Source organism: Spermophilus citellus, assembly GCF_964194105.1.
Source record: "Spermophilus citellus genome assembly, chromosome: 18".
In the NCBI taxonomy this organism is placed as follows: domain Eukaryota; kingdom Metazoa; phylum Chordata; class Mammalia; order Rodentia; family Sciuridae; genus Spermophilus; species Spermophilus citellus.
This window is the reverse complement of record NC_138200.1, coordinates 11,747,071-11,774,960: the sequence shown is the minus strand read 5'-3', so window position 1 is coordinate 11,774,960 and position 27,890 is coordinate 11,747,071. Positions and strand designations below refer to the sequence as shown.

General features: G+C 47.2%; 1 protein-coding gene across 2 annotated transcripts in view; it reads right to left on the bottom strand.

Moving 5' to 3' along the window:
- The window catches only part of XRCC1 (X-ray repair cross complementing 1), a 39,822-nt gene extending 12,158 nt beyond the window's left edge, over positions 1-27,664 (bottom strand). The window contains exons 1-17 of one of the 2 annotated variants that reach the window (XM_081274767.1): positions 27,489-27,664; positions 27,015-27,107; positions 17,885-17,995; positions 8,595-8,753; positions 7,458-7,532; positions 7,265-7,376; positions 6,897-7,006; positions 6,712-6,823; positions 6,306-6,564; positions 5,926-6,042; positions 2,921-3,014; positions 2,659-2,791; positions 2,391-2,442; positions 2,161-2,300; positions 987-1,077; positions 510-585; positions 308-426 (exon numbers count right to left, since the gene is read on the bottom strand). In XM_081274767.1, the coding sequence (XP_081130893.1) occupies positions 313-426; positions 510-585; positions 987-1,077; positions 2,161-2,300; positions 2,391-2,442; positions 2,659-2,791; positions 2,921-3,014; positions 5,926-6,042; positions 6,306-6,564; positions 6,712-6,823; positions 6,897-7,006; positions 7,265-7,376; positions 7,458-7,532; positions 8,595-8,753; positions 17,885-17,995; positions 27,015-27,107; positions 27,489-27,539 (1,899 nt within the window). In that variant the 5' untranslated portion in view covers positions 27,540-27,664 and the 3' untranslated portion in view covers positions 308-312. Of the gene's footprint in view, positions 1-307; positions 427-509; positions 586-986; positions 1,078-2,160; positions 2,301-2,390; positions 2,443-2,658; positions 2,792-2,920; positions 3,015-5,925; positions 6,043-6,305; positions 6,565-6,711; positions 6,824-6,896; positions 7,007-7,264; positions 7,377-7,457; positions 7,533-8,594; positions 8,754-17,884; positions 17,996-19,198; positions 19,213-27,014; positions 27,108-27,488 lie in introns of those variants that run through there. The other variant, XM_081274768.1, reaches the window with a different exon arrangement.
- Between the last annotated feature and the right edge of the window lie 226 nt (positions 27,665-27,890).

The window sequence follows — 27,890 nt, the reverse complement described above, 5'->3', positions numbered from 1 at the left end:
TCTTAATTCTGTCTCTAGCCAGCACAGGGGTGTGAGGCCAGGGAGAAAGGCAGAGCCCCTTCCCTCTCGGATCTCTGATGGAGGGGCCTGGTATACTTCCAGATGCCAGGACAGGGGTCTAACAATAACCCAGAGACCTGACCCTCATGGAGGTAATCAAAACCAAACATGAGACATAAGCCAGAGTCTCTTGGAATTCTGGGAGACTCCTAAGTGTGACAGGGCAGCTGCTCCAAACAAGTCACCTTTATTAAACTGTGTGTGTGTGTGTGTGTGTGTGTGTGTGTGTGTGTGCATACAGGCACACCTATTTCAGGCCTGGGGCACGACCCCATAGAGCTGGTGGGGAAGTAACTTCTGCTTCTCGTTGCAACTGTAGATCCATCTGGGACGAACGAATGCCAGGGAAGGGTTGTCCATCAAGGCCTGTGGGGGACAGGGGCCCACATGAGAATGCATAATGGCGAGATGGCAGGGTGTCAAGGCAGGCTCACCTCCTCAGGGCTCACCTCCTCGAAGCTGGGATCCCACTCCTGTGCCGTGATCACAAACTGAACCCGGTCGCTCATATAATCCTCGAGCTCCCTGTTAGGAGTGAGGAAGAAAGGCACTGGGCACGTCAGGTGATCAGGGCCCCTTCTCTCAACACCCCACTCCCAACCATCTCAGAGGCTGTCCCCTCTCCAGCCCCACCTGTGCTCCCTTGAGCTATCCTCAGTGCCTCCATTTACCAGCCTGGCCAAGCCACAGTGGTGGCAGCTCCACAGGGGTAACCCTGATGATGGCCCTTTCAGAAGGAGGTAGAGACCCTCACTTTAGAGGAGACTGGGGGCTGCCCAGGAAAGCGGGCATGGCTGGCATTTGGTCTCTGCAGTCTGTGCCCATCCTGTTGGCCAAGCACCTTCTCCCTCCTCCTTCCTTCTCACAACCCCTTCACGGTGTCCCTGAGCCCTCCCCAGACTCATCATCTCTCCCAACACACTGACCCGTTGAAAGCTGTGACATATCGGATGAGTTTCCGCCGCTCGTCTCCAGGGAACTCCCCATACAGGAAGAAGTGTTTACCCTGGAAGAAGTCTGCAGGAGAGATGGTGGAAGGGGCATGTGAGGTCCCCTGAGTTCCAATGGCACCCAAGAATGACACCCAATTGTCATCCCACAGTGACTGAACACTGGGAGCCAAGACAGGGAGGCAGGCAGGGTGTCTGAGATCAGCTGTTTGCAGGGGCAGGAACCTATGACAAGCAGTGGTTTCCAGCCCAGTGGCCCCTCAGAACCTTCTGGGAGGTGTGTTCGCTGGCTGGCTTGCTCTACTAGAGGAGGACACAATTACCACCAAGGCGACGTGTCTGACAGGCCTGTCAACACTGCGACCCCAGGGCTGGCCACTTCTTCCTCTGGGCTGGCTCATTCCTTCAGCCAGTACCTGTCTCTTGCTCTGGCCTCCAGGGTGGCTTTCTTTTTTCCATTTTCATGTGACTTTCCAAGCCAATGACATGCTGCTGCCACTTGAGGGGCTTTGGAAACCACAGTGTTTTCCTGCTATCACCCATGAGGAGCTGGGGAAATAGGACTTCCAAAGGCCCCAAATCTCACCTCCACTCAGACCCTGACCCCTTTCTTCTTCCTTGTCTTCACCCTAAGAGACTCGTGCTCCTGTGCCTGTAAGCCCACAAACCCCTGCAGTTTTCCCATTTTCCTTTCTTATTTTCCCTCTCTCTCTCTCTCTCTCACACACACACCATCCACGTCCCAGGTGATGACTATATTAAAGTGAACACATGTGCCCACCACTGGGGTCCCAGTGGCAGCACTGCCCCCGTCATCTGGAGTACCCGCGCCTCCCCCTAGACAGAACTGGACAGGAGGAGTGTGGTGTGTGGGAAGAACTGGCGGGAGGTCGGGGCTGCTCACAACTGGAGGGGACCCCAGGGGCACCACGCCTGACACTGGGCTGTAAGGGGGCTGGTGAGAGCAAGAAGCCAGGAAGGGACAAAAAAGGAAGTCACAGAGAAGATGCTGAAACAGGAGGGGACATTTCGAGGACAACATGGAAGCAGTCAAGGCAGCAAGTCCAGAGCTGGGGGGGAAGCCACAGCTGGGAACTAAGGAGCCAAGTCCCAGCTGGGCTGGGTGTTGGGGGAGGACGGGATTTCCCACCTGGGAGTTCCGGGATCGGCAGCTCAGGAGACTCCGGGTGCTCCTCGTTGTCAGTGTTCTCGTCTGTGGAGCCTGCATACGGGTCTTCGCCATTTTCCTCCTGCCCAGGGGCCGGCTTCTGCTCCCTCTGCTCAGCCACCCTGGTGGAGCCAGGAGTGGTACAAGCTGAGCACCCAGAGCAGATCGCCACACTCAAAGCCAGGTCACCCTAACCCTAGTCCCCAGCCTACCTCCTCAGCTCATCCTCAGTGTCCCCAGAATCTTCCGCTCCATTGTCTTGTCCTGTGAGTAGAAGCTCAGCCCATGAGAGGTGCTTTGTCTTCTGGGAAGCTTGGTAACACCCTCTTCTCAGAATGGCACCCAAGCACAGACCCAGGCATGCCAAACCCAACCTCGACGCCCTCCAGATCCAGTTATCTGGGCCCCAGGGCCCCCTCCTTCCACTTGTCTGGAATCCAGAGATTCCAAGCCCCCAGCCTCCCTCCCTCAGACCCTAACCTGACTGGTCCTCCTCAATGTCGGTATCTTCCTGGGGTCCTGGCGAGGCTGTTTTGGTCTCTTCGGGAGTTGGGGGCCTTTGGGGTGAATTGGGTCCAGCTCCCTGGGGGGTCTTGGTTTTGGCCTGGGGGCGCTGAGAGGGAGGGTTGTGGGTGAGGAACGGGAGCAGAGATGTTGAGGGGGGTCGGTCCGCAGGGGGCTGGGGCACCACATTGTGTCCCCTCCCAATATGCCCTCCCCCACCCGGGCAGGGGCACCAGACCTTTCGAGGAAGTTTGGGGGCCTCATCCTCACTGCTGCCACTGTGAGAGCCCTCCTCATCCTCGCTGCTGGAGCCAGGCCCTGCCATGAGGTACCTGAGGGAGGAAGGGGCGTAAGCCAGGAGAACACCAAGCCCTCCTCCAGGAGGGAGAGCAAATACTCAGGGTGGGGATCCTGTCCCCTCCCAGCTGGAGAAGGACCCCGGGTCCATCAGTCCAGCACACTCTCCTCACCTCCTCCTTGGGGGAAGAAATGTCTCATTTCAGAGAGGAAAGAAAAATATGAAAAAGGCTTCCCCTCTGAGAGTCAAAATAAATTTCTCACTAGGAAAATGCCACCAATTAAGGGAAAATTCTCAAAAGCAAATACAGTTGGCCCTTTGTAGATCCAAATAACTGTGAATGGAAAATATCTGGGGGGGGGGAAGCTCTATCTGTAGTGAACATAAATGTATGTGTGTGTGTGTGTGTGTGTGTGTGTGTGTGTGTGTGTGTGTGTTTTACCAGGGATTGAAACCAGGGATGCTCTACTACTAAGCCACATGCCCAACCTTTAAAAAAAATTTTATTTTTTATTTTGAGACAGGGTCTAGCTCAGCTGCTGAGGCTGACCTTGAACTTTGATCTTCTTGCCTCTGCTTCCAGAGTTGCTGGGATTAGAGGCATGGTCATAGTGCCTGGCTGAACATGTACATATTTTTGTCATTATTCCCTAAACAACACAGTATAGCAAGTATTTACACAGCACTTACATAGTATTAGGTATTATAAGTATTATAAGTGATCTAGAGATGATTTAAAATATATAGCAGGATATGTATAGTATGCAAATACTGCAGTTTTATTTTATTTGATTGCCTAGGCTGGCCTTGAACTTGGGATCCTCCTTCCTTAGCCTCCTGAGTAGCTAAGATTATAGGTGTGTACCACCATGCCTTGCCTACAGTTTTATATATGGGACTTGAGTATGCACAGATCCCCCAGTGTGTATGAGTGTCCTGAAACTCAGCCCCCAGCCCCTGATGACACTAAGGGTCCCTGTGTATATTGAAGACCCTGATGCTCCGCATGGTTCTGCATGCAGTGGCTGCCTCAGGAAAGGAACCTCCCAGCTGTAATAATAGCAGTCACCGCTAAGGCTTATGTGGGACTTCATGTGCACCAGGAACTGTTCCAAGTCTTGGCAAATACTGACTCACTGAATCCTGATGTAGGGGCTATTTTTAGCACCATTTTACAAGTGAAGAAACTAAGGCACAGAGAGATATTTAATTTGCTCCCAAATCACAGGGCAGAGCGTGTAAGCAGAAGCGAATACTGCTTCATTAAGACCCTTCATGTATGACTTGGCTGTCTCAAGGCTGGAGAAACAGCATCCAGGATTATTTTTTGCAGTGCTAGGGAATAAAACCTGGAGTGCATGCATGCTAAGCATGTGCTCTACCCCAAAAATGTTTTTTAAAAACCTCAGTTTGTGGGCTGTGGCTGTGGCTCGGTGGTAGAGCGCTCGCCTAGCATGCGCGAGGCCCCGGGTTCGATCCTCAGCACCACATAAAAATAAGTAAATAAAATAAAGATATTGCGTCCATGCCCTGGATTCTTCTATCCTTGAGTTTTTAAAATACAACATGTTTTCTGAATTTTTTTGGTTAAAACCCGGTCATAAATCCGACAGTGTTTATCTTGTTCCATTTTCCTCCGTGTCCTCCTTGGAGTCTCCTAGACAGTGATCCCAATCTGGTTTCTTCTGCCCCAAACGTATCCTAAATCCACCTGCTTCCACCTTCTTTCCATCTCTAAGGCCCCAGTCTCTTTGGGTCCCCATCTGCAGTTTCCCCCGGACACCACATCCCTTACAGAGCCTGCCCCTGTTCCCCTGAAACCTTCTGTGGCTCCCCTCTGTTCATAGAGGAGATGCTTGAGACGACATGAGTTTTAGAATTTTGAGTTCTGGTTTTCAGAGAGGCAATTGGCAGGTATACAGACTGTCACACAACATCCTCATTTATGGAGCATACTAGAGGGGAGCACCCTCTAGTCAAAGCCATTGATATGACTGTAGTAAACATGACAGACATCAGGACACACATACACTCACATGGCTCAGGATGCTTGTGCAGCCAAGGGAGTTTGTGCCAAAGCCAGAAAAGAACTCAAGGCTCTCAGACACGTTTAGAGTCCAGAACAAGGTACAAAAGGTCTGTGGAGCTGGACAGAGCCCAGCACCTCAGCCAAGCTGAACTAACCCCACCCGCCTTTTCAGTTTCATTCCCCGACCCCAGACAGTATCCCTTAAAAACAGAAGCATAGCACAGAGTACAGACCTACTTCCAAACACACTCAGGCCTGCAGCACAACTCAAGTCTCCCCTTCTACCCACAGGCCTCAGATATGATCCTACTCTTCTCCAGCTCCAAAGTCTTCCCAGGCTCCCACTTCCCGCAGCCTCGTTTCTCTGCCATTTGCACCTTCTGCTGCAAGCTCAGCGGATGCTCCCACCCTTGCCCCCGCTGCTCAGCAAGTCCTCTGCCTGTGCTCAGAGAGGCAGACCTTTTCTTGTCCCAGAAGACGCCCCCTCTTCCTGGCTTGTTGTGGGTTTCCCGGGGCCTTTCCCCATACTAGGTTTTAACAAGTCTGAACCTCATCAAAGTGAGATGTCTTCAGAGCAAGGCTCAAAGTTAGGTCACAGCACTGCATGGCCCAGCATGGCACCAACCAAGCAGAGGCTTCAGGACCTGCTGTGAGTGACAAACGACCAGGTCCCAGTGCTGTCCTCCCACCCAATGCCTCCGTATGCGCAGTTCCTGCAGCTTGCAATGTCCTTTTCCTTTCCACTAGGCAGACTCCCAGAGCCCTCTGGGACCCTCCCAGAAGAGTCCCTTCCAGCTCTGTCCCTCCTCTCTGAAGCTGGCTGACTCTGGGCTGGAACCACCTGAGCTCTTGGTCAGCATGGGGACGAGGGGCAGGCTTGGTGTGTGTGGGCTGCATGTGTGCAGTGAGGCCTCACCTTCGGGAGGGCAGCCGCCGACGCATGCGGTGACAATCCAGCACCCATTCTTTACACACAATGCGACCTCCGAGGCCCAAGACCTGGCTGTACTTGGGGGTGTTGGCAAAGGCACAGCTGGTGGGGGCAGAATTGAGGGGTTTGGTTAGGCGTGATCTGAGGGGCAAAGGGAAAAAACAGAGGAGTGACAGAGAGGGGGAGAGGAAGTAAAGAGAACAAGTGACACTGGAGACGGAAGGGATGGGAGATAAGATAGATGTAGAAATAAGAGGAGAAAAAGAGGCAGAGGCAGGTGAGCCAGGGAGACAGACAAGCAGCAGGTGGCGGGGAGGTAGAAAGAGAAGCAATGGAGGACAGGGCAGGGCAGGAAGGCGGCCTACATGAGATGAGTGCTGTCTGGGGTCCAGTCTGGACGATACTTGGCACCCAGCTCCAGAGCCTTATCCCGGAGCTCTGAGCGGAAGGGGTTCTGGAAGCCACTCAGAACCACCACCACACCCTGAAGGATCTTCCCCAGCTCCTGCGGGCCAGCTCGGGCTCCCCTGGCCTTGGTGCCTTCTCCCCGGGGCTTCCCTGGCACTGCCCCGTGTGCTGCGGCAGGAACGGGGGCCGTGGATGGGGTGCGGGTAGGAGCTGGTACTGGGAAGCAAAAGGGTAAAGAGTCAGTTAATACCACTGGGGCTAAATATCCAGCCCCTCCCCCAGGCCCAGGAATTCACGCCTCAGTCCTCCCTGTCAGACCCTGGAGTCCAGGCCGTGTGGAAATCAGGGATCTAGTTAGCTCACATTTGGGTCTCTTGAGGGCAGGTGGTGAGGGCTGGGCTGATGGTTTGTTGGGGATCTTCCTTTCTTCTAGATTCAAATCCAACTTCCTCTTCCCTTTGGGAGACTCCTGAGGCTGTGGGGGTAAGAATGGGCTGAGGCTTCCAGCTTCTTTCCTTCTCCATCCCACCGAAGTCTCGTGATCTCACCTTAGAGGTGCTGCTGACAGGCCTGGAAACTGGGGAGGCTGAGGAGGCCGCACTAGAGGCTTGGAGGGTAGCTGCTGCGTAGCTGGGCCCTGCTGGGTCACTGGTTGTGGCTACAGAGGGAGAAAGCAGAAGCAGGATGAAAGGGCTGGGCCTGAGACCCTTTCGCTCCTATCCATGGGACATACAGTGTCAGTCCTAAAACCCAGCAGTAATCTAGGGGTCTGGGCCCAAGCTCTCCTCCCTTAGCCCTAGGGGTCCAGGCCCCGAGCTGTCTTCTCTCAGACCCAGGGGTCCAGCCACCTCCTCTCAGACCTATGAGTCCAGGTCCCAACCCTCCATTAACTTAGCACCCAGGTTCCCACACTTACCCGGGGATGTCTTGTTAATCCGGCTGAAGAAGAGAGCCCCTGGCCTCAGGGAACTGGCACTGTCATCCTCCTCCTTCACACGGAACTGGCCAAGCTTGGTCACGGTCACCTTCTAAGGTCCCACAAGTCAGTGCAGTGGAAGGATGGCTGGCAGGTAGGGGTGGAGAGGAAAGGGGTGGCAGGTGGAGCTTACCTGGGATGGGGCCTCTGCCTGGTCTTTATCTGGGGGACTATGAAGCCGTATAAAACTCAGGCCATAGGGGGAGTCCTGGGAAAGCAGGAGTGAAAGTCAGGGTGTATGGGCCAAGGACAGAACCTGGCCCGAAGACCCTTTCACTTAGAAAAGTCCCTTTCTGGCTCTTTCTCTTTTTTAATATGTATATATATTTTAGTTGTAGGTGGACAATACCTTTATTTTATTTTTATGTGGCACTAAGGATCAAACCTAATGCCTCACGTGTGCTAGGCAAGTGCTCTACCACTGAGCCACACCCCCAGCCCTGCTCTTTCTCTCGTAAGGACACAATGTCTAAGGAGGTGCCCTATGGATGAGGATGATGATACAGAACTGTGCTGGGCCCTGACTCAGGGTCAGGTCAGCTCTGTGCCCTTGACATGCATTAGCTCCTTTAGCCCTTACAGCAACTGGCGAAGACTGCTGGGCAGCCAAGCGAATTTACTTCCACATGCTCAAATTCCTACTAGGAATGGGAGGAATGCTGTGTACTACTTCCTGAACACAGAAATACTCCCAGTTCTCTCCTGCTCTGCCAGCTGGCTGCAGAGCCACAAAGTAGGAGGAGTCGGATCCCCAAATGACCTCATGGAGAGGAGGCAGCTGACCAGCTAAATACCTCCCAGGACAGCTGAATGGCAAGAAGTACATCTTTATTGTGCTGTGCTATTACATATTTGGGTCTCACTGTCACCACAGCTGAGACTCCCATATAAATATTAGGAAATAGAGGCCCAGAGATGCTAAGTCACCTGCCCAGGTTCACATAGCTAAAAAGTGACATAGGCATGTTTTGAACCCAATGGTCAGACTACAGTCCCATGAGGTTAACTCTAGTCCCTGCTGATGAGTCAGTTGCCCCTCCTCCAATTCCTTTCAGATGTGCCACAGTTCACCTTTGCTAGACTCCAGGGAAATAAGCTTCTCAGCACGGGGAGGATCCCAAACCCATTTCCAGGAATGCAGGGATCCAGCTTTGCCAACAACCCCATGGGGATAGAGTTGTCCATTCCTCTCAGCCCTCTGGGACTCAGGATCGGCCCCTCAGTTCCCTCCTCACCCAGAACCAAGGGCTCTGCGCCTTCAGTGAGGTACCTTGCTGTAGGGCTGGCTGCACACAATCTTGACCCTGTCCCAGCGCTTCTCAGCGGCAGCCCGGACCAACTTGTCAGGCCCAAAAATGCGAACACGGTTGGGGTTTGCGCCACTGCGGCTCTCAGAAGGGGACATGAAGGATGAGGTTACCAGAAGGACCTGAGAGAAGAAGGCATGGTGAATGAGAACCAGGGCTGGCTGCTTTAGATGACACCTCCTAGGGGCTAGGCAAGAGGACAAGGGACCCAAGGGTATGCGGTAGGGGACGATTAGACTCTAGCTTGAGCCTGGACACTTCCAGACCCAGTAAGTATTGACTTGACACAGGTTTCCAAGGTAGTTTTAAAATACCTATCTATCTATTTATTTTTTAGTTGTAGTTGGACATAATATCTTTATTTATTTATTTACTTACTTATTTTTTATGTGGCGCTGAGGATCGCATGTGCTAGGCAAGCGTTCTACCACTGAGTCACAATCCCAGCCCCGACTATCTTTATATATATTTTAAAAATTTATTTGTGGTGATCAAATACGGAGCCTTATGCACACTAGGGCAAGCACTCTACCACTGACCTACACCGCACCACCAACTTCTATCCCCAACCCACAATATAGATATATATGCATGTTTTTAAATTGATACATATCAATCGCACAGATTTATGGGGTACAGTGTGACATTCAATACATGTAAACAGTGTGCAATGATCACATCAGGGTAACTGGCACATTTCTTTGCATTGGGAACATTCAAAATTCTCTCTACTAGCTATTTTGAAATGTACAATTAATTCTTGCCAACTGTGATTATTCTGTGCTATGGAGAAGTCATTCTTCCTACCCAACTGTAACCCTGCACCCATCAGCCATTCTCTCTCCATCCCTCCTCTCACACACCCTTCCCAGGATCTAGGAACCACTCTTCTATTCTCTATTTCCTATTTGAGATCAACTGTTAAGCTTCCCTCCTTAAGTGAGAACATGTGGTGTTTGATTTCAGTACTTGGCTTATTAACTTAACATGATTTCTTGCAGTACTATCCATGTTGCTGCAAATGACAGAATTTCATTCTTTCTTTCTTTCTTTTCTTTTTTTTTTTTTTTTTTTGGTACTGGGGCTTGAACTCAGGGCACTCAGCCACTGAGCCACATCCCCAGCCCTATTTTGTGTTTTATTTAGAGACAGGGTCCTGCTGAGTTACTTAGTGCCTCACTTTTGCTGAGTCTGGCTTTGAACTCACGATCCTCCTGCCTCAGCCTCCTGAGCCACATACACCACCATGCCCAGCTAGAATTTCATTCTTTTTATGGTGGAATAATATTCCGTTGTGTATATAAGCAATGTTTCCTGTATCTCTTCGTCCACTGCTGGATACTGCAATTGATTCCATATCTTGGCTATTGTGAATCATGCTGCAATAAACATGGGGATATGTTTATATTATGCAGAAATATCTTAACATACTGATTTTTATTTCTTGTGGGTATTCACCCAGGAGTGGGATTGCTGAATCATATGGTAGTCCAAAGGACTCTTTCTAACCTCTGGATCTGAATGATCCTTCTCTGAACTCTTCCATGGAGTTTTAATATCAGACAATATGGCAGGCTACATGTCTAAGGAACTCTCCCAGCAGAAAGTATTCATAGTGACCGGCACAATATTCAAATGCCTTTGGAAATGCATGGCTGAGTCAGTGGAAAGGCTAAGAGAATTACAGGAGGCCAGAAATGATAAAGCAGAATCCAAAAATGCAGGGAACAGCGTCAATTATTAAGTGATTGCTTCTCCACTCACACCCACCTCACCCTTGACACTATGATGTGGGCTGCCCTTGGTGAAGGACATTTCTGTTGCCCACTACACCTTACCAGGCCCTGCCAATAGGGGGAGCTAGAGACAAGGGGAAGAGAAACAGCCTCACTGGGCTGCAAGGTATGAGGAGAGGGCTCTGCTCCTTCTTGTCCATTTGCAGACTCTAGGAGCACACCCAGGACACAGCTACTGAGGATCTTTCCTACAGCCCCAGATTAATCCAGTTTACAGCTTCCTGACATCTGTGGAGCCAGCCTCATCCTGCCTCTCTCAGGGATACCAGAGGCAGTGGATGGGAGAACAACTCCTCCTGTTGCTTCTTCATTAGACCTCAGGCTGGAAGGAAACCTAGCTACTAATTCTTCACATTATGTTCCCTTTGCTAAAGCAACTGGTGTGGTCTCCTGGTGGGGGCATGCCCGCAATGGCAGCACTGATTTTTCTGGTCTATCCTGATGCTAATGCCAGATGGCACAGAACTTGATTTTAAAGGGCCCTGGTCTCTGCTTCCTGTGGCCAAGTCCTGAGCTGCCTTCCTCCACCATTCCCTTCTGCCATGATGTTCTGCCTCACCTTGGGCCCAGAGCAATGCTGTCACCCGTCTATGAACTGCAGCTTCTAAAACCATGAGCAGCAAATAATCCTTTTCTCCTTGATATTCTTGTCAGGTCTTTTGGACACAGCAGTAAAAAAAAAGCTTGAATGTGTAATCCTTGGTTTTCTAAATGAACCTGTGCCTGTACTGAAAATCAAAGATATAAATAAAGGGCCCTGTGTGGTTTGGTAGAGAAGACGAGACAGAGCCTGGCCCCCAAGCAAAGAAGATGGCACCTCAGAGATCACTGCCACATCACAGAGAGCTGGGATCCTCAAAGGGTAACATTCTCAGTAGGTAAATTAGGGGAAATTGTGCCTATGGAAACAGTCTAGGAGAATATCTTGGCCTTCACTGAGAAAAGGAGAAAAATTCTCTCTGGAGAACTCCCAGTCACAAATCTTACTCTCAAACATTTGCAGTTAAAAATTATACTGCCAGGCTAGGGCTGTAGCTCAGTGGTAGAGCGTTTGCCTTGCATTTGTGGGGCACTGGGTTCGATCCTCAGCACCAGATGAATTACCGCCTGACCCAGGGGAACTCGTCTTTGGAGGACTGAACTTCAAAGCATGCCCTGAGAGGATTCCTACAGATATATGCCCAAAGAACAGAAGTCAATGATTAAACACACACACACACACACACACACACACACACACACACAAGCATGCACCTCTGGGATGCAGCTGCCCTTGACTTAGGGTCAGCAGAAACCAAACTTATTCAAATTATAAAACATACAACATAAAAATAACTCTATTTAATCATTTAAAGAAATAATGGAGTTACTGATAGTATGATAAAGGAACAAAAGACAATCAGACCTGACCAAGACGTTTTGAAAGAGAAGAAGGTGTGTACCCAACATAACAGAATAAATCATGATTGATTCAAACAACCCCATCCCTCTGCCAGTGGTTGGACTGTGATCCAGTTCTATCCAGTCAGAGAGAAGAGGAAGGCTGCTTGGAGAAGAGGAAGGCTTGCTTCTAGGAAAGATTTTCTTTGTTCAATAAAGAGAAACAGAGGAAGGAAGAGGGCTACTGCATTTCTGCCATCCGCCTCCCCTCCCACTTCTTGCTTTGGATGTTACCAAGTGATAGATGGAGCAGCAACTATCATCTTGTGACCATGAGGCCAAATCCAAAAGAATCAAAGAGATGCCAATGAAACACTCTAACTTCGTTACGCTGCCAGATCAACTCTGGGCCTGCCTAATGCTAGACCCCCAAGGAAAAGGGGTCCTTCCTTTTTCCTTCCTTAGGAAAGAACAAATTATATTTCTGGATCCAATAAGAAACTTTTGACTAGGTGTATTCTGTTACTTAGGCTCTTTTCTAAATGACATACTGTGAAATTTATAAAATTAGAAAATAAAGGCCTTTTGCTGAGAAAAATGCAGAATATAACTACATGTCTCTTTGTGGCCAGCTCTGTTTGTGAAAAGAAAACAACAAAGACAAAGAAATCATAAGAAGGGAAGCTATCACCCTGGCCTTGACTATATTTGCTTATAAAAGGCCTATTCTCAGCTGGGTGTGGTGGTCCATGCTTGTAATCTCCGCAATTCTAGCAGCTGACATGGAAGGATTGCAAGTTCGAGGCCAGCATCAGCAATTCACTGAGGACCTAAGCAACTTAGCAAGACTTTGTCTCACACACACACAGACACACACACACACACACACACACACACAAAAAAAAAAAAAAAAAAAGCCTGGGGATGTAGTTCAGTGGATGCTCCTGGGTTCAATCCCTAGTACCAAACACTTATTTTTTTTTTTTTTAAAGGCCTGATTCTGAGGACAGGGAAGCTGAATTTCTCACCTGATGACTGGAATAAAAGGATAATGCAGATTGTGGCAGCAACTACTGTCCACACTAAGAGGCAGATTTCCTCTGCATATCTCCTCCCATTTGACGTAAAGAGATACCCACTCTGGTTGTCAGACTTGCACCATCCAATGCTGCCTTTAAGCTTCCAAAATTAAACCTTTTACCTCTAGTCCATACTAACCCCAGAACTCCTCTGTACAGTTTAGATGGTGAAGAAAGAACATGTTGGCTTTGTAGAAAATGACATTGGTTATTGCTATAATGTGCCTCATGCTTGATTTGTAGGTGATGTTAACCTTGACCACACCTGCTCCACCCTTTTACCTTTTCTTTCTTGGTTCTTCCAGCTATATCTAATTTCTCAGTGGAAACCAAGCACTAAGACCCAGAGACCTCAATTCAGTTGTGGCTAGAAGTTGTAACAGAACAGAACCAGAGCAGAAATTTAACTAGAAACCTTGAAAGGCCAGGCTTGGTGGCGCAATCCTGTAATTCCAGTGGCTCAGGAGGCTGAAGAAGGAGGATCGAGAGTTCAAAGCCAGCCCCAGCAAAAGTGAGGCACTAAGCAACTAAATAAATACAACTCAACTAAATAAAATACAACATAAGACTGGGGATGTGGCTCAGTGGTTGAACGTCCCTGAGTTTAATCCTGGGTATCTAAAAAACAAACAAGCAAACAAAAAACCTTGAAAGGCCAGGTGCCACCAATGCACACCTGTAATACCAGTAAAATGTTTGGTAAAATATTCCAGTGGCTAGGGAGGCTGAGGCAGGAGGATCACCGCCAGCCTAAGCAATTTCTCAAGGCCCTAAGCAACTCAGCAAGACCCTGTCTCTAAATAAAATATATTTTAAAAGGGGGGGGGGGCAGGGGATGTGGCTCAGTGGTTAAGCACCCCGGAGTTCAATACCCAGTACAAAAAAAAAAAAAAAAAACACACCTTGAAAGAATAAAACTGTCAGCATAGGTGTTTTTGGACCTTGGGAAGACAAAACTCTGAGCTATCCAGTCCTCCTTTCTAGAAAGGCAAGCAAAGCAAAATAAACATTCACACACCAGATATGATAATCTTAGCTTAAAATGCACTTATTCTGGGGCTGGGGTTGTAGCTCAGTGGCAGAGCACTTGCTTAGCATGTGTGAGGCACTGAGTTCTATCCTCAGTACCACATACAAAAAATAAGCAAATAAAACAAAGGCATGTTGTCCATCTACAACTACAAATACAATTTTAATGCACTTATTCTGTTTTTATCATTATAAAGAATAACACTGATCTGCCAAGAGGAGAACTTTTTCACAATAGTTCCAAAGACTGCTGACTTATCTCACCTTGAGAATAAAAATATTTATTATAAGAAACTTCATTTGGTAAAATGTTCCTTGTAGCCAGGAACCATAATCCCAACAACTGAGGCAGGAGTATGAAAGTTCAAAGTCAGCCTCAGCAACTTAGGAAGACCCTGTCTCAAAATTAAAAATAAAAAGGGCTAGGGATGTAGCTCATGGATAGAATTATGTCAATTCCCAGTATTAAGAAAAAAATTCCCTGTACAACAGAAAACGTTGATAAAATTGAACATGCTTTTGTGATTTAACAAAAAGCTCTCAACTGGAACAGAAAAAACTTCCTCAGACTGACATCTAATATATATATATATCAACCAATCAAACCAGCCTCAGCAACTAGTAAGGCCCTGAGTAATCAGTGAGCCCCTGTCTCCAAATAAAACATAAAAGAGGCTGTGGATGTGGCTCAGTGGTTAAGAGCCCTTGGGTTAAATTCCCGGTACCAAACAAACAAACCTACGGTCATATTTAATGGTGAAAGACTCAATGCTTCCCCCTTAATATTAGGAACAAGGCAAGGGTGTTCACTTCACCACTTCCATTTAACACTGCACTAGAGGTACTAGTGAGTCATCATGGCAGTGTGGGAAAAAGAAAGAGTGGAAAGGAAGCCGGCATGAGATCCACACCTATAATCTAAGCTACTCAGGAGGCTGAGGCAGGAGGATTGCAAGTTCAAAGCTAGCCTGGGTAACTTAGTGAGATCTTGACTCAAAATAAAAAGGGCTGGGGATATAGCTCAGTGGTAGAGCACCCCTGGGTTCAATTCCCAGTGGAAGGAAGGAAGGAAGGAAGGAAGGAAGGAAGGAAGGAAGGAAGGAAGGAAAGAAAAGAAAAAGTCTTTGTTTTTAGGAAAAACTCACTGAAATATGCAGGAATTAAGGAGCATCATACAATTTATGATACTCACTTCAGGAAAAAATATGCACGTGTTAACTTTGGGGTCTCTAGTGCTGGGGATATAGCTCAGTTGGTAGGATGCTTGCCCCGAGTACACAAGGCCCTGGATTCAATCCCCAGCACCACAAAAAACAAATAAAAACAACTTTGGGGACTCTAAATGAAGAGTATATGAAAATTCTTTGCACTACTTTTGCAACTTTCCTGTAAGTCTGAAATCAATCAACAAAGTAACTGACAAGCTTTTTATACTTTATATGGAAATAAATGCAAAGATCTTAAATAGCCCAAAAGAATCTTGAAGGAGGCTAGCATTAGAAGTCCAACACAACTTGATTTCAGCATTTACTTTTTCTATTAAGACAGTGTGGTGTAATCCCAGCAGCTCAGGAGCTGAGGCAGGAGGATTGCGAGTTTAAAGCCAGCCTCAGCAAGTTGAAGATCTTATGATGAGGGAGATTGCCCAGGATTATCCAATGGGCCCAATGTCATCATGAAGGTTTCTCTTCTCTTTTCTTCTCAGAGATGAAGTCTTGCTATGTTGTCCAGGCTGGTCTTGAACCCCTGGGCTCAAGGGATCCTCCCACCTCAGTCTCCCAGAAGCTGAAAATACATGTATCAGCATGCCCAGCTCATCACAAGGGTCTTTTTATAAGAAAGAGGCAAGAAAGCCGGAGTCAGGGCAGAAATGATGATGGAAGCAGATGTTACAGTAATAGGAGTGTTAGTTTAGATGGAAGAGGCCAGCAGGTGGCCCCTAGAAGCTGGAAGAGACAAGAAGATGAATTCTCCCCTGGAGCCTCACAAAAGAACGCAGTCCTACCGATACTTGATTTTCGCCCAGTGAGACGGATTCTAGCCTTCTGATGTCCACAATTGTAAGATAATAAATTTGTGTTATTTGAAGTCATTGAGTTTGCAGTGATTGTTACAGTAGTGCCAGGAAACTCACACAGAGACCATTATTACTCTGGGCATACAATTATTTCCTATAGGACACAAAAGACACTAAGCATTTAAAATAATAAAAATAACCCTTGAGAGGCTGGACTTCCTCAGCTTCTGCTCAGCAGAAGGCACTAATAATGTAGTTCAGTGGCAGAATGCCTGCCTAGCAGGTGCACGGTTCTGGATTCCCTAGAGCCATTGCCCCCACACACGTGCATTGTTAAGATATTGAAAAGGCAAATCACAGATAAAAAGACAAAATAAAGAACAAGCCAAAGACCTGAGTAGACACTTCATAACAAAGTACATGAAATGTATATAAAGTTTTTACTTTTCAGGAAAGCGTAAATCAAAACCACTAAGCATCATTTGAATGCTTAAAAATAAAAATAAAAATACTGCCAATACCAATTAACAATAGGCAAAGATGCAGGGCAACTAGAACTTTCAAACACTTCTAAAGGGAACAGAAAATGGTGTAACCACTTTGGAAACCTGTCAATATCTAGTAAGGTTAAAATATATTTACTCTTAAGACTCCACAACTCAACTTGTAGGTATTATCCAAAATAAATGACAACTTATCTCCATACGGAGACTTCTACAGAATGTTCATAGAAGATTTATTCCTAATAGTGAAAAACTGAGGGCTTTGGGGGTGTAGCTCAGTAGTAGAGCATTTGCCTACCATGCAGGAGGCCCTGGGTTCCATCCCCAGTACCACAAAAAGAAAACAAAATCAAAACTGGAAATAGCCCAGATGCCTACGAACACAAGAGCAGATAAACAAACCATGGAATATTCCTATAATAGAATGCTATTCAGCAACAAAATGGAACAAACCACTGGCATCTGCACAATGTGGAAGAATGCCAAAAAAGAGTATATAATGTGAAAGAACCAGTCACCAAAAAGATACACTCTGCAAGAGTCCACTGACATGAAATTAGTGGTCAGGAAAACCTATCTATAGTGACAGAAAATAACTCAGAGCTTGTCTTAAACTGGGGTCAGAAGAGTGGACTGCAGGGGACACAGGGAACTGTAAGGAATGCTGGAAATGCTTGGGGGACTTTTACACTGGGTGTACATATATCAAAACTTTTTCCCCGCACGTGCAGGTCTATGCATTTCATTGTATACAAAATATACCTCAATTAAAAACTTTTTTCCTATAACAAATGTATCTTGTAGAAAACTGGTTTGTTCACTCAGACTTTGTGAACAGTAGGTTTATTTCTACCCACCCCCGATTAACAAGCTGAATAACTAGCACCTTACAAATCCAGTTCTAATAACTCAACCATCGAAAAAGGGACCGTGTAAGCCAGGTGCAGTGGCAGCACCTTAGTTCCAGCTACCCGAGAGGCTGAGAGGGATGGCTTGAGCCCAGGAGTTCAGGGACGGAATGGGCAACACAGCAAGACCACATCTTTAAAACATTAAAAAATAAGATATCTATAATAGAGCTAAAGGCATTCCTTCTTGTAAACATTTGTTGCAAATGAAATGCCTAACAGAGGCGTCCCAAATGACGCAGAATCTCAAATGCCAGGAAATCTGGGACAACGCTGGGGACCTGACAAGAGAAGAGCAGCTTTGCTCTCAAGCAGCAACTAAACTCCAGAACCCAGCAAGAGTTTCTGTTTTTTATGCAACATGACATAAGCAACTGGGCTCTTCCCTGATGGCCCTTCACCACCCATGTCTGCTCTTTGTCTTCTCTGCACACCTGGCAACCCTCCAGAAGGCAGCTAAAGGATATGACTTCACCCTTGCAAGGAACGCCGGAGGCCCTACGGGGACAGGCAGAGGTCAGCATCTCCCAGTCCTGCTTACCTCATAGTCTTGCTCGCCGGCCCCTCCAGCCGAACTGCCCACCAGCACCTCCACAAAGGCTGAGCCATCATTCCCGATGTCCACGCTGTGTATCTGCTCCTCCTTCTCCAACTGTGGGCAGGGAGAAAGGCCACCATCAATGTCTGCTGTATCTTTGGGCCTGTTGTGGGGCCAGAGACTGAAAAAGAGATCACCCCCATTTGGGCTGCCATGTCCCCTGCAATGTCATCTATGTGTCAATGGGGACTAGGGCTGTCAATGGGGAGCAGTGCCACTGTGTTCCTGTGGGTTGGATAGAGCATGGCATGACCCAGGTGAATACCAAGCAAATACATCTTGGTCTCTTCAGACTCCACATGCCACATTCATAACTTCATTGAACTCATCTCACAGACTCCACAGAAGCTCCCAGAATAGACGGATGGATGGATGGAGGCTTGTCCAGTTTTGCTCATTACTGATTCCTCAGTTTGAATCCCAGATCTGCCACACACTAGCTGTGTCACCTTGCTGGCTAACCTCCTGGAGCCTCAGTTTCCTCATCTATAAAATAGGGCTGATCACACTGAAGACCATGCACATAAATAACATGGTCACAGGGCATGGCACGTAGTAGGTGCTCAACCACTGTCAGTTAGGAAGCATTAGTAATTGATGCTGGATAGTTATTTGTTAAAAGAAAGGAAGACCTATCTATAATAAGAACTCCCTCGGGATCTGCTATTCCTTCCTGACAGCTGGAGCTGCACAGACCGGTGCAGAGGTGGGAGCAGTCAGGAAATACTGATGCAAACCTCTTGCCTTCCGGCTGGGGGCTCTTTCACTAGGACCCCAGAATATTGAGTTATTATGTCTTCAAAGATCCCTAGTCCACCACTCTCTGCTGCCCTGCCCTGTCCCCCAGGGACTACCTGCTGCTCCCATCTCCTCTCTCACCTTCCAGTCAGGAAGTCACCAAGACTTCGTTTGCCTGATGCGACAAAAAGGAACATGGCTTTATGAGAGGAAGGAGCCTGAACTTGGGGTGAGGCAGACCTGGGTTCCAAACCTAGCCCTGTCATTTCCAATCTGAATCCAACATCTCTGAAAAGCAGTTTCCTCACAGGCAAACGGGAAGGGTCAGCCTAACAATCCTTCTCCTGAAGGGAGAGGAGATGCCCAGGCAAAAACTGCAATAAATGCAGCCAGCACCTGAGTGCTCGCAAGGTGCCAGATGGGCAAGAACAACACAAGCTGCTACTCGCCGCACTGCGCTCTGCCAGGCAGGTGCTATAATTATCTCCAACTGAGGAACCACAGACAAGAAGCACTTACGTAAGTCACAGCTGGTGCGGAGTGCGTGCACTCCTGCACCACAGCACTACCGGGCGGAAGAAGAGGCACCAAGGGCAGGGCCTTCCCAAGGCTCAGCCCTGCTGGCCTCCTGCAAGCCAGGTCACCTCCTCCAGCTACATGGGCTGCTTCCTGTCCAGGAAACGCTGGCTCCTTCCCTCCTCAGGGTCCTTGCACATGTCCCTCCCCGCTTCCCCCAGGCCACTCTTCCACCACTCCTTCGCATTGCTGGTACCTTCCACCCTTTAGGTCTCTGCTCAAATGTCACCTTTTCAGACTAAAGGATTCTCCCTCACCTCCTACCAGGAACCACTTTCTATTCCTAAGCCACTTGGTATTCCCTACTTCAATTTTTTTCTTGGTTTATATTAGCTAACATTTGTCCCCCTCTCTACCACGCGGCCTGCGCAATGGTTTCATTAATGAGGTTCTAGGCATAAAGTTAGTTAGATGAGATCGAAATAAAACACACAGACTCAGTTTCCTTATTTATATTGCTAGGTCCGAGACGGCTCCCCTCTCTGGTTCCCTCCTCTAACCGCCTGGCAGGGCAGCGAGGATTACTCAGGGCTAGCAGGAGAGAGAGTGAACACGCTGGGGAGTAGCCTTTTATTGGGGAACAAGAGATTCAGGGGAGAATTCCATCCAATGAAGGTTGAGGGGGGGCTGCACTCCAAGGTCAGGGTCAGTGATTGGGCCCCCGGGGTCAGTGGTCAGGCACACCCCCACACGGATGGGCTCTCTCATCAGGAAAGGGTCGGGAAAGCTTCGACACAGCCAAAGCGCCTCAGGCCCTTAACGGGAGTCACCCAATCACGTGTCAGAATGGCTTCCCACACCCCTCACTAGTGCTGGTAGTGCTGGGGGTGGAACCCAGGGTCTTGCGCGTGGTAGGCAAGTGATCCACCACTGAGCTACTTCCCACACTAGACATTGTTTTAAGATTTTTTTAAAGATGGACACAACATCTTTACTTTATTTATTTATTTATTTTATACAGTGCTGAGGATCCAACCCAGTGCCTCACATGAGTGAGGCAAGTGCTGTACCACTGAGCTATAACCCCAGCTCCACACTAGACTTTTAACCCCATTAAAGCAAGGACAATGTCTGAGTTGTTCCGAGCTGTGTACCAATGTCAAGAACAGGGTCTGGGGCTGGGGTTGTAGCTCAGTGGTAGAGCACTTGCCTGGCATGTGTGAAGCACAGGGTTCGATTCTCAGCACTATATATATATATATATATATATATCAGCACTATATATATATATATATATATATATAAATTCACTGACAACTAAAACAATATTAAAAAAAAAAAAACAAGGTCTGGTCCTTCCCAGTTCTACTTCCTTACTGCCATGTGATCCTAGAGCAAAAGATTTCATTTCATCCCTACTGCTTGCTTCCTAACTCGTAAAGTGGGGACAGTCTACCTCCAGGGTGGTATTCTCTTCCTCATAAGTAAAAACAGTTGTACATGGAAGGGGCCCAAACAGTTATCAACCAATGAATGGATCAACATTGTGTAGCATATTTTTCTTATTTATTATTTTTTGTCTTTCCTTTCCACTATATAGTGTATTAATGGAATATTATTCAATTAAAAAGAAAGATGAGCTGAGGGTGTGGCGCAGTGGTAGAGCATATGCTTAGCATGCTATAATATGATGAACTTCAAAAACATTACACTAAGTAAATGAAAGCAGACATGAAAGACCACATGTACATTTATACGAAATGCCAAAAAGGCAAATCCATAGAGATAGAAAGTGGATCAGTGGTTGCCAAGGGTAACCTGGGGATGGCATGTAGGAAGTGACTGCTTAATGGTTATGTGGTTTCTTTTGGGGATGATGAAAATAATCGGAGTTAGAGCGTGGAGACTCTGTCAATATACTAAAAACCACTGGATGATACATTTTAAGTGGTCAGAGTGGTGCATTTTATCTTGTGTGACGTTTATCTCAAAAAAGGAAGGGAGTTCTCAGGAAGGGTCATCTGTCAGAAGAAAGTTCAAGCACAGGGTGACCGTCATCTGCAGCCCAGGTCTGTGAGAATGCTCTTTTCTCAGGAAGACACAAAGCACGAGAGGGAAACAAATGATATACAGAAGTTTCTGAGAGACATATTGTGAAAAAAAATTACATGAAATGTAATGTTAAACACTATTTAAAAGAATAGGGGGGACTTTATATAAAGTGACAGTGGGATTGCATGATACAGTTCTTCATTAAAAGAAGAAAAAGAGGGGCTGGGGTCATGGCTCAGTGGTAGAGCACTCGCTTAGCACATGTGAGGCCCCGGGTTTTATCCTTAGCACCATATTAAAAATTTTTTTAAAATAAAATAAAGGTATTTTGTCCAACTACAACTAAAAAATAATTTTTTTTTAAAAAAAGAAAAAGAAAAGAAAGCAAGGAGAACAGTCTATATACAGTGTGTGTGTGTGTGTGTGTGTGTGTGTGTGTGTTACCAGGGATTGAACTCAGGGGCACTTGACCACTGAGCCACATCCGCAGCCCTATTTTGTATTTTATTTAGAAACAGAGTCTCACTGAGTTGCTTAGTGCCTCACCACTGCTGAGGTTGGCTTTGAACTCACATCCTCCCAACTCAACTTCCTGAGCTGCTAGGATTACAGGCGTGTGCCACTGCACCCCGCATATACCGTGTATTTTTTATTTCCTTTTTTATTTTCCATTGCTGGGGATTAAACCCAGAGCTTCACACTGGGTTTAGGCATGTACTATACCACTGAGCTACACCCCCAGCCCCAATTTTTTTTTACACTACATATTTTTTTAAAAGGAGTGGAGAAGGTAGTTATATACACTTGTATATGTACAGAACAAGCCAGGCAGAAAATAATGAACTGCTAACAGTGAGGCCCTGGGTAGCAGGAGTGACTGGAGGGAGGAGGAAACATATTGGAGGGACAGGGAGATATTATTTTTTCAAAAAGTAAAGATAATAAAACTATACTGGTTATGTCCACAGAATGGAATGTTATATAGAAATGAAAAGGAACCATCTCTAGGTACACCCAACACCACAGATGACATTCACTATGTAGAGCACAAGAGGCCACACACGTACTGCACGATTCCACTTATGGAAAACTCAAATCAGGCACAACTAATCCATGCTGTTAAATATCAGGGCAGCCAGGAGTAGTGGTGCACAATTGTAATCTCAGTGACTCCAGAGGCTGAGGCAGGAGGACTGCAAGTTCTAGGATAGCAAAACCTGTAGCAATTTGCTGAGACCCTATCTCAAAATAAAAACTAAAAAAGGACTGTAGCTCAGTGTAAAAGTGCTCCTGGGTTCAATCTCTAGTACCAATAAAAACAACTATAATAATAGGGCTGGGGTTGTGGCTCAGTGGTAGAGCGCTCACCTAGCACTTATGAGGCACTGGGTTTGATCCTCAGCATCACATAAAAATAAACAAACAAAATAAATGTTAAAAATAATTATAATAATAAAAATTTTTTAAAAATCCACGACATTGGTTACCCTTTATGGGGGATAGTGACAGGAAGGAGCATAAAAGGACTTTGAGGGTCAGGCAGATTCTGTACTTGACTTGGCTGTTGAGTATATAAGCTACAGTTTGAAGATTCATTGAACTCTACACTTACAAGTGCAATTTGTTATGTGTATGTTACACATTTAAAACAAACCAAAACAAAAGGTAAAAATGAATTTAAAACACTACAGTCATGAACTGAGTGATTAGGAAACCATCCCAAACCAAAACCAAGATGTGTGTCACCACGCTGTTCAACACTGCTTCTAAAGAAAGCGCCTGCAGCGGCGCACAGGGGTTCCATCTGGATCATGTGCTGGCCATGCCCTCCAGAGCAGGGAGAGCTGCTCCTCCAATCTCTCCAATGGAGTCCCTGTCTCCTCCCCAGGAGTGGCAGGCAAAGAGGTTGAACTCCTTGCCTTGGGAGCAGGTGACCAATTGGTGACAAACCTCCTATAGCTGCTACCAAAAAAAAAAAAAAAAAAAAAAAAGTGTGTGGGGCTGTCACAAGCAGAGGGGACTGAACCCTGTAGCAATACCAGCTGTTACATAAGATGTTTGGAAATGTAGTAGAAAACCCACAGAGAAGACTACTGCCTCAATGTCCAAAAATGTCAGCCTTATCATTCACTTCCAAAGAACCAAAATTAACACAGGGTGAATTTGGAGCTACCCTGCATTTTGACAACTGTCAGATGCAATCAGATTTCCCCATTAAAGACGTTAACAACTGACATGGCGCTGGGTGCTGGTCTCCCTGCTGCTCTGCCTGGCCCCTGGGGTTTATTCTCAACATGGAATCAGAAGGATCCTGTGAAGACTTAAGTCAGATCCTGTCCCTCCTCTGCTCAGAGCCTCCAGCAGCTCCCATTTCACCCAGAGTAAAACCTTAAGTCCTTACAATGATTTTCCAGGCTGAGTGTTTTGGGGGTAGACCTCACCCCACTAGCTCGTCTCCTATTTCGTCACCCTGGCTAACCCCACTCCAGCCATCTGGGCCTCCTTGTGCTCCTCCAGTGTATCCAAGGGAGTCTCTGGCTCCTCCCCAGATACGTGCACAGCTCACTTTTCAACAGCGTCACCTTCTTGGGGGAGCCTTCCTTGACCATCGCCCATGTAAATAAAAAATTTGGGGTTACCAGCCCTCCCCTGCTGGGCACCCCCATTCCCTTTAATTGTTAAATCCCTTTCACTGGGGGCTGGGGATGTGGCTCAAGCGGTAGCGTGCTTGCCTGGAATGCTTGCGGTCCAGGTTTGATCCTCAGCACCACATACAAACAAAGATGTTGTGTCCGCCAAAAAATAAAAATATTTAAAATTCTCTCTTTCTCTTAAAAAAAAAATCCCTTTCACTGCACTTATCTGATGTCGGTTCTGTTTATTGGTTTATTTTCCATCTTTCTGTACTAGTATAACAGCGCCACAGGACTGATTTTTTTTGGGGGGGAGGGGCTAGTGCTTATCACTGCTATACAGTCCCAGGGGCTAAAATATTGTTTTGTCTACAGAAAACACTTGATAAATACTTGTAGAATAAATAAGTAAATGAAAGAACTAATAAATCTGCTTACCCTGAGTGTACGAGCTAGTCTTCACGGTGACAACTTTTTTTTTTTTTTTGGTACTGGGGATTGAACCCAGGGGTGCTTAACCACTGAGCCACATCCCAGCCCTTTTCATTTTTTATTTAGAGACAGGGTCTCGCTAAGTTGCTTAGGGCCTTGCTAAGTTGCTGAGGCTGGCTTTGAACTCCAGATCTTCCTGCCTCACCCTCCCAAGCTGCTAGGATTACAGGCGTGCGCCACTGCACCCAGCCACAGTGACAACTTCTATACCTCTATTTCCAGCTTCAGATCTGATCCCTAATACCCAAAATTATATCAAAATTGCACATCCCAGTCAAAATGCATCACCTTCCCAATCTGCTCCCACTCTGGGTTTCCTATTTCAGCGACAGCTGCAATACTCCTCCAGCCTCTTCCAGGCCAATAATTCCTGTGCCTTGGCCCTCTGGCTCCCTCGTGCTCCATGACTTGTCTCTTCTGCCTCCATTTCTCTGTTCCTACTTCAGTTGTGTGAACAAAACCGAATGTCATTTTCCTATGGTCACCTGATCATAAGGAAGCCCAGTAGAGTCATCACCCCATAATAAAACCACAGATCCCTCCCTTTGTACAAACACCTACATGTTGACAGAGCACTTCTGCAGACATTATGTCACCAAATTTTCACAACCACCTGGTTTTGGATGTCATTATTCCCAATGGACAGATGAGAACAGGTTAAAAGAAATGAAAAAATTTGCCTGAGGTCACAGAGTGAGTAAGCTGGGATTTGAATCCAGGTCCCCAAACTAAAATCATCATCAACCTCGAGCTCCCAGTTTAAAAGACTGGCTCTCAAGCAAGTTACATAACTTCTCTGGCCCTCAGTTTCCTCATCTATAAAATGGGAATAAAAACAGACCCTAGGTCATGGAATTTTTATGAGGATTCAATGAATTAAACCATGGGAGGCTGGGCATGGTGGAATATACCTATAATTCCAGCTACTCAGGCGATTGAGGCAAGAGGATCCTAAATTAGAGGCCAGCCTTGGCAACTTAACAAGACCCCTTCTTCAAAAAAAAAAAAGGTGGTGGGGGGTGGATATAGTTAGTGGTAGAGCACCCCTGGGTTTACTCCCCAGTACTGCAAAAACAAACCAACCACATGGGATGTGTAGAATGATGACTGGCAGGTTGTAAAACGCTGAATAATGCTAGTTTTCATTATTATCTTTATGTTAGAGATTTAAGAGATGCTTAAATACCTAAAATAAGTCAGAAAATATTGTGGGTCTGTGTATTTTTCCTGGGAAGAGAATCCTTAGCTTCTACTCTCAAAAGGCTCTCTCTTGGGGCTGGGGATGTGGCTCAAGCGGTAGCGCGCTCGCCTGGCATGCGTGCGGCCCGGTTCGATCCTCAGCACCACATACAAACAAAGATGTTGTGTCTGCCGATAACTAAAAAATAAATATTAAAAAATTCTCTCTCTCTCTCCCCTCTCTCACTCTCTCTTGAAAAAAAAAAAAGGCTCTCTCTTTTGGCACTGTTCAGTACTCGGCACACACCTATAATCCCAGCTACTTGGGAGGCAAAGGCATGAGGATCACAAGTTTGAGGGCAATCTCAGCAAATTAGCGAGACCCTGTCTCAAAACAAAAACTAAAACAGGCTGGGGATATAGCTCAGTGCTCCCTTGAGTTCAATTCCCAGAACCCCCCCCCAAAAAAAAGAAAGAAAGAAAGAATATGTTCACAAATAAGCCTTGTTCCTACCAACAGCCCTCCCAAACACTCCTCCATTCAGAACTAAGGAATGTGGTTGGCATCAAGAAAGCCACTGTGTGGAGCTGGGGGGTGTGGTTCAGTGGTACAGAACTTACTTAGCATGCACAACACCCTAGGTTCAATCCCCAGAAAGGGTGGGGGTGGGTAAAAGCCAGTTTATGAAAACCATGTAATATGATAAAGTGGTTAAAAACACTACTACTCAGTTGTGATCTCAAGTCTCAACATTGTCATTTAATAATGGTGAGAATGACCCTAGAAATCATTTATTAGTGGTGAGAATGAATCATACCAGGGCACCACCTGACAAAGGGCAGATTTTTCAAACCTACTTAGCTCTCTTCTCCCACCAGTGTCTTATCCCTGACGGAACAGCCTACTTGGAATTCTGTAACTATCTCAGGCCAAACCACCCTTTCCAGCCTGCCTCCCTCCAAATTCACAGGTCTGTGGCTGTGAACTCAGTGAAAGCATATACAAAAAGCACTCAGAATGAAACCAGCCCACATTCCAGAAATGGTAGCTTAGACTGGCCACTTCATTTCCTTTCCTTAGGCTTCAGTTTCACCCTCTTTTAAATGAAGTTGATTTGCTAAATGACCTTCCTGGATACCTTCCAACCTTGAGCCCACTGATTTTAGAAGGCAGGTACATGGCAATGATTCCGTTACAAATGAGGAAACTGAGGCCAAAGCAAGTGGGAACAACCTGCTGAGGGCCACAGAGTGATTCCTAGGGTCATCTCTTGGCCTAGTGCTCGTGTCTCCTTTTCTTCTCTGCTGAGGGAAACAGGGATTGCACTTGCCCATCTCCCAGGGAAGGAAGCTGAGGCCCCAAAGGGAAGGAGACTCAAGGCACTGCCAGATGGCTCAGCAGAATCTGGACCTTGGGATTCTATACCCCCAGTCAGTAGGAGGAAAGGGGAGGGCAGGATCACCTGCAGCACCACCGAGATGGTCTTTTCACCAGCCTTGGCTGCCCGCCATTTCCGGTAAGTGTCAGCCTTGAGAAGGTTCTCTGCACAGTGGGTCTGGAGACAGGAGGAAAGGAGAATTAGGGCGGAGATGAGAGCTCGGCCCTCAGCTTTCCGATCACTCCTCTGAGTCCTCCCAAGCCCTCTAGGCTGCCCCGGACTTAAGTTACCCCGTCTGTCCCCCCCCCACCCCGCCTAGAGTTTCCACTGGAATTTTCCCTCTGGAAGTTAGCTATGGGTTTCCCTATTCCTCCATTTCTCTCCGGAAGTTCCAAAAGTTCAATTCCACATTTCTCCCAGAATTCACTTACAGTCTCTGGAAACCCCATGCCCCTCCTTCGACTTCCATGAAGTTCCCTTTTAGACCCCAAAGTTCTTACAGGGCCCCTTTCACTAATTCCCTTGCACCTCCCAACCTCCCCCACGCCGGTCCCTCACCGAGTCCTGGCTGCTGCAGGACACGACGTGGCGGAGGCGAATCTCTGGCATGTCAATGTCGGGGGCTTCGCCTGGACGGGAGAATGAAGAAGGGTCCTGGCTTGGGGGCGGGGAGGGAGGGCGCCCTGCGCGGGCTTCAGTGCGCAAGCGCGCGAAGCTTGGGCCTTTCAAACCGCGGCGCGCCGACGCTCGCGTCGACACCGCGCAAGCCCAGATGAATCTCTTCGGAAAGAGGCTCTGCGTTCCCTAGCAACAAGCTTTCTCTCCGGCCCCGCCTCTCTGATCCGACCACTCTCCAGCTCCGCTTCCCGATGACGTTAACACTTTGCTTTCCGGGCGCCTAGCAACTGGGGCAGCCTCAGGGATTGGTGCCTAAAAGAAACTCGCCATTCTCATTGGACG